This window comes from Antrostomus carolinensis, unplaced genomic scaffold (genome assembly GCF_000700745.2).
Source record: "Antrostomus carolinensis isolate BGI_N321 unplaced genomic scaffold, ASM70074v2 scaffold28810, whole genome shotgun sequence".
In the NCBI taxonomy this organism is placed as follows: domain Eukaryota; kingdom Metazoa; phylum Chordata; class Aves; order Caprimulgiformes; family Caprimulgidae; genus Antrostomus; species Antrostomus carolinensis.
In genome coordinates this window covers 1-9,422 of record NW_010288173.1, presented here as the reverse complement: position 1 = coordinate 9,422, position 9,422 = coordinate 1, and the positions used below count along the sequence as shown (strand labels likewise).

General features: G+C 43.2%; 1 protein-coding gene and 2 non-coding genes across 3 annotated transcripts in view; all 3 read left to right on the top strand.

Annotated features, from left to right (window-relative positions):
* Window positions 1-2,786, top strand: part of RPL21 (ribosomal protein L21) — a 3,693-nt gene extending 907 nt beyond the window's left edge. Inside the window, exons 3-5 of the mRNA XM_010165877.1 lie at window positions 910-1,022; window positions 1,669-1,819; window positions 2,648-2,786. Of these exons, the coding sequence (XP_010164179.2) occupies window positions 910-1,022; window positions 1,669-1,819; window positions 2,648-2,737 (354 nt within the window). The 3' untranslated portion in view covers window positions 2,738-2,786. The remainder of the gene's footprint in view (window positions 1-909; window positions 1,023-1,668; window positions 1,820-2,647) is intronic.
* Window positions 618-692, top strand: LOC114818471 (small nucleolar RNA SNORD102). The gene has a single exon (XR_003766172.1). It is a non-coding gene; the product is annotated as a small nucleolar RNA SNORD102 (small nucleolar RNA).
* On the top strand, window positions 1,082-1,214 carry LOC114818472 (small nucleolar RNA SNORA27). Its single transcript, XR_003766173.1, has one exon. It is a non-coding gene; the product is annotated as a small nucleolar RNA SNORA27 (small nucleolar RNA).
* Window positions 2,787-9,422: the final 6,636 nt, after the last annotated feature.

Sequence of the window (9,422 nt, the reverse complement as noted above, 5' to 3'; positions counted from 1 at the left end):
TGAACCAGTAGTAACACTCCAATGTCACGTGCTGTGTGGTTTTTTCTGTGTATGTGTCTATATATATATACATTTAGTTGTGTGCCATTACTGTGTGTTCATCTGAAAAAAGTGCAGGATGCCACATCTAATACTCACGGTGCCTGCCAGCGCTACTTTGATAGGAACCCCAGCTGTTGTTTTAGTAGGTGTTCTGTTTTGACTGATTTGCATCTGCTGTTCCAAAGAGCCATAGTTTATGATGGTGTAGCTGACAGTTATGTTTGTGTCTCTGCATCATAAGTATGTACAGGAATGGTGGTTGGGAAGCCACATTAAACTAGAAACCAAAAGATAAATGTAAGGATACCTCATAGATGTTAATACGGGGGAAAAAAGTGAAGCAGCATTTCCCATCACTTGATATTTTCTAGAACTTGTCCTTTAAAATCAGCTGTACTTTCAAAATTAAGTTGCAGTGAATCTGAAAGGCTTTCACCAAGAATTCCTACTTGTTGAATCCTTTAGTTTCATTTGAAATGCAGTGGTCACACAGAAGATGGTGTGCAGTTTGCTTGTTTGTTATTTGACTCTTGGAGAACTGCACTGTTCAGAATTAACCCTTCTTGGTATGCTGGAGCTTGATGATGATTGTCTCTTGTGATTGCTTGCTGAAAGCAAAGTGATCAGTCATTTCACCGACACTGAAAGCAACCAGAATTGTCATAGCAGAATTTTTGTTAGTCTTCAGATACAAAATGCATGGTTATAAATTCTAATATATAAATAGAATAGGAGTAATTTTAAATCAATCACTTTTAATTTGAAATGTGTACTTTAAATAACTTCTGAAAAAGTCCTTGGTGTTGCTTTTTTTTTTTTTTTCCCAAGCTAAAGTTTATACTGTATTCTTGTTTTGCCTCTCAACAGGGTATGGGTACTGTTCAAAAAGGTATGCCCCACAAGTGCTACCATGGCAAGACTGGAAGGGTATATAATGTTACTCAACACGCTGTGGGCATTATTGTTAACAAGCAGGTTAAGTAAGTAATGAAATAGCATGTATTTAAACTTTGTATTTCAGAAATTTAGTCTGTAATTGCACCCTCCTTTCACTTTGCCAGTTAGACAGTTATTGTCTTGATTGGTCATTCAAGGTGGGTAAAGTAGACATCCTTTTTATAACCCAAGGAAATGATGCTCATTTGCCTTGGATCCTGTCAGAGGAAACAGTTCTTATTTTTCTTAGCAGCACTGACATTACTTAATGGGGATCTTCAGCCAACTTTCACACTGATACTGAGGCCCTTTTTAAATATCAACTTGTAGCTCTGTTCAGCTGAGTTTTGTACAGCTTGGTCAGAAAAGGACAAGTTGTTTTTCTTTCAGTAACTGGACCAGAGTACAGTGGTAATAACAGTTCTTCGTTTGTACGTTACAAGGTTAAAATTATATGTGCTCCACAGTCTTAATCCTAAATTGTCAGCATATTGTTATATATTAATAAGCTTTCAGTTATGGAACTTATATCTCATTTGCATCTGCAGCAATGTATTTTGAGTGATTGCCCTTTAAAGAAAAATTATCCATTATTGAGCTTATGGAGTTACTCATGTAAGGGCTGTAAAACTGGCTTTCAAGTAGCCTGTTTTCAAGTGCAGTAGATTAAAAACTGATTTCTTTTCTTAGGGGCAAGATTCTTGCCAAGAGAATTAATGTGCGTATTGAGCATATTAAACATTCCAAGAGCAGAGACAGCTTTCTACAGCGTGTGAAAGAGAATGAGAAGAAGAAAAAGGAAGCAAAAGAAAAAGGCATTTGGGTTCAACTGAAACGTCAGGTAATATTTTAATTGTAGTTGACACATTGTTGATTCAGTTCACAAAAAATAACAACATAAAAACCCAGTAAGAACCAAACCATTTGGGTAAAATGCTGTTTTCTTCCAAAACAGTGTGTTACAACAGTGTGTCTTTTAAAAAAAAAAAAAAACAGAAACCCACCTCCCATTAATGAAGCTGCTTACAGTATTCTGAAAAATCCAGGTGTCTGGCAGATTTTGTTGGAGGCTTCTGTTGCTACCACCCTCACTTGGGGTCGCAGTCCTTTGTGGGAAGTTGCTTTAAGAATAGATTGGCAGCACACAGTGTGTCTGCATCTGAGCTGTCCTGTATGCTTGGTGCCTGAACAGAACTGCACTCTTCCTGGATGGATATTGTACCCTTGGCTGTGAACAAGGGGATGGATGCTTCCTGTTCTCCAGCAGAAGCTCTGGCTGATTTTTAGGATCAGTGTTGTCTTTGTTTTAGTTGAATTTAGCTGTTTCTGTTGCAACCTTTTAAGAGAAAAATGAATAACTGGACTTTAGAGAGGAAATCATGGCTATTGCTTCTGGAACACCAGCGTAGTCACTTTGTGATAATTTGGGTTAGTTGCAGAGGGTAAAATAGGTTTTTTCATTCAGCAATGAAAGTCAAGCACACTTTCTAGCAAATCGTTTCCTTACTGCTATTCTTTAAATCAAGTTTTAAAGAGACTGAATGGTAAAAGTGCTGTAATGTTTATATAATAATGTGTTAAATGGTTGTCAAAATGAATTTTATGTAAGGTTTCTTGGGAGTTTCAGTGCCATGAGTTTTCTTTTTTTCTTTTTTTTTTCTGTTTACAGCCGGCTCCGCCAAGAGAAGCACACTTTGTGAGAACTAATGGCAAGGATCCAGAGCTGCTGGAGCCAATTCCCTATGAATTCATGGCATAATGCACATTTAAAAAGAAATAAACTGAAGATCTGGTTTTGGACAAGTGTATCTGATTGTGGCTGATTCCTTTAGGTTTTTTGGAACAGATGCTTTAGAAAACATTTATTTTATTGAAGTTTGTTCATTTAACTTCCCTTACATGGTGCTTGGTCTTTCGAATCATCTGCAGCTTCTGATGATCAATTTAGTCATTTATATAGACAATAAATCCTGGGAACACTGAAATTTGCTAATGCTTAGTGCTTCTTTGGTTACCTAGTGAGGTTATATGACAGGGCATGGAATATTTCACCAACAAACTAAGACCATATACCGGGAATTGTACAGTGTCTCTTGAAGGTTTAATTTTTTTGCAGTAAAAGGGATAACAGGCTTCAGATTTCATTGATAAAAGCTTTTGTCTCATTAATAGAAAAGAAAAATTGTGGAAACGTGTTTTGAAAGCAACCTTTTGAGAAATGTCTGTGGGCAGATTTTGGTGTTTCACCAATGTAACCTGTAAAAGAAGGATTTTTTAGAACATCTTCAGGCCAATAAATGTTCTTAAGAAGTAATAGTAGTTTAGAAACAAGGCTTTAAATCTAAAACTGCCAGCCTTTGTCATTTGATTTTTGTCATTCAAATTAGCTGGCATAGCTGAACTCTTGAATTTTGTTTATTGCATGTCTGAATCTAAACATCTACCTGGATGTTCTAATGCTTTCCTCTCATCCCATTGATTTCATTGATAATTCACAAAACCCCATTGCTACCTGCCCACTGTTTCTTGCACAGAAGGACGTCTCCAGCCAACTGCTTGCTAATCAATGATATTTGTGTGAGCTTTGTTTGAAAGAGTGGGAAGCTTGCTAAGAAAACTGCTGGAGATAACCTGCTTAGTTAGCTTTAAACTGTGTTATAGATAAGGGTAAATAATATTTTACATTTCCAAGTGTGATGTAAGGCATTGCTTAGCTACCTCAAGTAAGTGATATCAAACTAATGTCTTATGTAGAGAGAGTAAAATACTAGAGAAGGTGGTGGCCTCAAGCACTTTGTAGGTATTGACTGTTGAAAATCATTGAATAGTCAGTTGTAGGACAGCTAGTAGGTTTGAGAGTAAGAAACAAGAGAGGTAGTTGAAGTGCCTTAACCAGAAGTGCCCATCTGTGTACAGATTGCTTATAAATTAAGGGATCAGTGCCTGTTTGCTTTTACCTAACGTTCAGTTGTAGGTGTTCCCATTCTCCTGGAATGTAGTTTTTGGCTGTTGAAGTCATTGTCTGTCTTGGCCTGGTATTTAGGGGTGACAGGCTTTAGGCACTGGAAGTTTGAAGTCGCAGTGAGCCAGTAACTGCTTCTGAAGTTTCTCTGAGCTCCCCTCTCGGAAGATAGAGCAGGCTGTATAGTTGGATGATTATGGAAATGCCTTGAAGAAGATGGAACAAAGCTTACCCATCAGCACTGATACATGATGTTAGTACTGTATTTTGACACCGTATGTATTGGGCATGGAGTGCACCACCGTCTCCTGAAGCAAGGTTGATGGATCTATCTTAACTTCCACTCTTGCAGTTTATGCACTTAGCTTTTTTGATCAAGTGGGGTTTTGGAGCAGCTAGATCTGTATACTAGCCTTAAATCTTTATTAGCTCCTTTGGCTTGTGGGTTTCCACAGTGATTTAAAATTGGTCTTTGACTCACAAGATAACCATTGTTTTCTATTAGGCTTTACGTCTGAAGGTGTTAAGTGGGAGGTTTTCCTGGGAATGATCTTAAATTTTCTTCTCATGCATACTTATGTAAGTTATTTTGGTCCTATGTTTATTTTGTACTTATCTGTTGAGACTGAAGTGGATTAGCTTGTAACCATCATGAAATGGTTAACAGCACCCACAAGTAGTGGGTAGTTCTAAACTTCTGAATTTATTTTCAACAAACAGAAATAATAAGACAAGACAGCGTGCAGTGGTCTCGTTTAAGAGCTGTGCTTCCAGAGGCACTGTGCATGGCAGCGGGTTTCAGTTTATTTAGTCTCAGTGTTTTTAAGGTCACTGCACTGACAGCAGATGCTCTTAAATGCATCTTTGGAAGCTGTGTGTGGGTTGGGAGGAGAGGAGGGAATGCTTTCCTTGGTCAGGATTCCCAGAAATGACTGGAAATGAAACTGGGTTTGTACAGGAAGAGAATAGCCTTTTGTTTCTTTTAAACAGGAAAAATTAACTGAGGTTTAACCTGTCCTGGATTTATAGGTGCTCCCTTTTAGTTCCTCTCAGTGCAGTAGTGGTTTTCCTGGTAATCTCAGGTTTGCAACAGCACAGCTCAGATATTTACAGATCTTGGTACCTGCTGTTGAAGTTTGCTTCCCACGTGCTCAGCTGCCCTGTTTTTGCATGGTCCTGACAAAAGAGGGAGATCTGTGGATTGAGGAAAGTTCTTGAAGAACTTCCTGTCAGGACATCTTGAGTTGTGAAACTAGTGTCTAAATTGAAATGCATCCTTCTAGATAGAAGAAAACAGTTTTAGGTGTATGCAGAGCTTGCAGAAGATTTGGGGAGGGAAGGGCAGTGATTTCTGCATTCTGCCCCTCTGAGCAGAGGGTGGTGGTTTGGAGTTGCAAGTTCCTCTCCTCTCCAACTCACTCTAGAAGGAGTTTTACACACTAGACCTGTGAGCTGTAACCAGTTCTTTGTGGTCCTGTCCTGAGGCTGTGCCTAGCAAGCCAAACCTTGCAGCGAGTGTGTGAGCTGCAGACCAGGTATTTCCTCTCCACACTGTCACAGTTGAATTTTGTTTCATTCCACAATACTTGGCATTGTGGAGAACCATTGTCAAATCTGCAGTGCTGTGTTTCCCAGACAGTTGGACACACTGAGCTAGGAGAATTCAGGCATCCCTAGTTTAAAAAGCAGTTCAGTATTATGTTACCTGTTGTCAAGTCCTCTTCTAGCACAGAGACTTCATTGTCCCAGAGCTGCAAGGCACAGTGGGTTGCTGTAATTCAGGGTGTGTGGTGAAAAGGCATGGTTAAACGGGGCTCATCATTGTCTGGGCAGCACCTCATGACTCGGGCTGTGGATGGTGTCTCCCGCGGTGCAGGGGGTACCCCACTGCTGCAAAGTCTTCCCCTTGCGTGGGAAGAAGGTACCGGCTGTCCCTGCAGTGCTGAGGGTGCTGGTATGGAAGACAGATTATGAGCTTTTCATGACCGTGCATATACTACCAAGGTCTGTGTAGGAATCGAGTTGTAGCTGTTGGAATTTAGAGAGTCAACCATCCTTGCTCAAGCATCGAGTAGGGACATCGCTCCTATCAGCAGCACCCATACAGCTCAGGAACCCAGAAAAAGACAAAGCTCTGGTTGAGTTGCTGATCTAATTTTCCACTCTTTGGAGGAAGAAGCTTTGGGTGATGCCTCCTGGGCCCTCAGTCACCTTCTTGTCACCATTCCAAACCGTTCAGGCATTGATGAACAGGAATTGGGGAGTGTAAGGAATAGCTGCAGTCTTAAACGTGGACTTGTGCTCCTGAAAGTTTGTAGGAGAGTGGTGAAGTCAAGCCAGCTTACAGCAAAGGTTCTCACCAGTGCTCCTCCACATGGCAAAGCTTTGTGTCTGCTGCTCAGTATCTCACATCGTCCTGCCAACCTTAAGCCCAGTACTTCTAGCTGACTGCACAACACCAGTAAAGGCTCCCAGGAAAACATTTTGTTTCTTAGAGAAGGGAGCTCCAGAAGCTCTCAGGATGTCCTCTCTGCTGCACCCACAGGAGTAAGCCACCTACAGCCTCCCCTAAATGTACCTACTGTTGAATGTCACCGGAGCTGGGAATAGGGAGGGCAGTCTGGCAGTGCTATGGTGTCCCTGTGAGCGGGACTGAGTGGTGTTGCTGTGGGAAAGAGGATCGTGATAGACCGTAGGGATGGTGGCACAGGCCATCTGCATGGGATTCATGAAAGTACAGCCTGGTGCTTCCAAGTAGGACCTCCAGCTGAGAAAGGACAGGCTCCTTTGAATAGCTTTGAGGCCTGTACATCCCAGGGATTGCCTAGAGCCACAGAACAAGCTGATCTTGTCCCAAAGCAGGGTTGTTTGCCAGGTGTGTAGGTGCCACTATAACACAGAGTTGAGGTATTTTAATTATTTCATGTTTGTGCAGATAAAGGTGCTAGGTGGTATTCCACAGAGCACATCAGGTTTGCAGAACTTCATGCACTTGTACATAATGTATGAGCTTGTTCCACACACTGTGCATATGCATTGCTGCTCTACTTTACAGTTGGCTCAAACTTCTCTCACTTGCCTTTTAAGAGTATGCAAAGAATTCACAGCACACGCTCCAGGAGTGAGGGGTAAGTCTGTTCAGTCCCTAATTGGGTCTGTGGTCCCGATCTCCCCTTGCTGCATTTACCTTTTCTCCCCGTTACTGCAGATTCTTGCTGACTTCATCCTTCTCCGGCAATGATCCAGCTTTTGGCACCTTCTAGGGCAGGATGTTCTTTTATCAATCTTTTAGCCTCTCTTCAAGGTCATAGTCCTTAGTAAGGCCTGCATAGTTTGTACAAAGTCCCTGGACTGGCGCAGGCTAAAGACAATGGGCTGGTTGTAGTGTGAAATGGGACCCAGCCTGGTAAAAAATTCCGGGTTTTTTTGCTGTACATCAATCTGAGTCCCCACATGAGGAGCCTGAGCCCCAAGTGCTTCAACCTACTGAACTGCTCCTGTTGCACCATTGCTCCCTGGGAATTAATTCCTTTGCAGGGTTTCCTACCTGGCCTTGCGGATTGTCATCTCTGTGCTTGACCATCCCAGTTTGCCCTTTGGTTGTGTTCTCAGCATTAGGTGAGGCAGAGTGAGCTCTGCAGCTGCCTAGAAATAGGGAGCTCCTCAAGTTTTGGGAAGGGTGGTTGTTCAATACTGCTGCTTTCACAGTTCAGCACCTGGTAATCATCTGCCTGGAGTGGACTTCTTCCAAGGGCATGCTGAATGTGCTCTGATAGCTCTTTTGTAAAGAAATGTGTAAAAATAGCCTGTGTTGGTACTGTGAGCAAGGCTGAAGACAAGTGGTGGTGCATGACAATGGGAGCAGATGACAATAGCATGAACCTCTGGAAACCAAAAGCTTTTAGTGATACAAGAGAAATCTTGTTTACAAAAAGAAAAGGGCTCACTGGCATGATGGGAAGTGAACTAGAGATTTTTGAGGCAATCAGTTTTTGAGGTTAAAAATGGCCTTGATGTTACCATAGGGCTTCTTAGGCACTGGAGTAACACAAATAATCAACAGTACTTCTTCCACCGTGCTTTTCCACAGGCACTACTTTAACTGATATTAGTAAGTGTGGTGTTAAATACTGTGAAGTGTGTGTAGTCCTTCAGCAAAGAGCAGTCTGGAGTTGTTACTGGGTAAAAAACTTATAGAGTTTCTGGGGCACCAGGGGAGAATCCAGTGCAGAGCCACTAAGATGATTAAGGGGGTGGAGCATCTATCTCCCTTATGAGGAAAGGCTGAGGGAGCTGGGTCTCTTTAGCTTGGAGAAGACTGAGGGGAGACCTCATTAATGTTTCTAAATATGTTAAGAGCGAATGTCAGGAGGATGGAGCCAGGCTCTTCTCAGTGATGCCCAATGGTAGGACAAGGGGCAATGGGTGTAAACTGGAACACAGGAGGTTCCGCTTAAATTTCAAAAGGAACTTCTTTACAGTGAGGGTGACAGAGCACTGGGACAGGCTGCCCAGGGAGGTTGTGGAGTCTCCTTCTCTGGAGACATTCAAGACCCGCCTGGATGCCTTTCTGTGTGATCTCATTTAGGTTCCTGCTCCGGCAGGGGGGTTGGACTAGATGATCTTTTGAGGTCCCTTCCAATCCCTCACATTCTGTGATTCTGTGATTGCTTTGGGGGGGTAGCTGGTCTTCTGGCGGCTGCAGGGTGCAGAGCCCGAGCTGAGCCTCTGCTTCCTGCTTGAACTCTGTGCCCACGGGAAGTGGGGAGCAGTTCCTCCCCATCCTTGCCCCCATGATGCTGAGGGTTGACTTTCCTCAGGAACACCTTGGCTTTGGCAGAGCAGAGCTGGCAGTGTTATCTGGTGCCCTTGTTCTGAGTTATCATGTCACTGGAGGGACTGGGGCTGAGGATGTCCAAAGAAGTGGGTGGCAGATCGTGTACCTGGACTCTTGCATGGATGTAGGGAGAAAGTAATGGGGAGAACAAGAGGAAAGTAAGGAAAAACATGACCTGTTGTCATTGTGTGCATCTTCGGAGAGCTGTGTTGAGGGGGCAGGTGACTGAGAGTAGCACCAGTGCAACAGCCCTGCCTACTGCCTGTGTGCAGGTGTCTGGGGCCACCTGGGCTGACCTCACCTCGGGCATCAACCCCCCAGCCGGGGCCCAGCATCTCACTAGGTGGCTAAGTCCCTGTGTGACACTGGACTGTGGGACCACAGACCCCTCTTGCTCCTTTGCTGGCATCTTCCATGTTGTTTCCATGTGGCAGGTGTCACCTGCCTGATAATAATAAAGACAAAGCAGCTGCTGGATGCATTTTGTCTCATGACCACTTACATGCTTGCAGAGCTGTGTGCTGCAGAAGGGTTTTTGCAGGAGCTGGGGCAACGGTTTGCAGAGAGACGGAGGCATCCCCGTGGTTGTTGGCAGGTTTGAGGCCTGGTTAATGGCAGCCCAGGGTGGGTGGTGTTTGTCTCTGA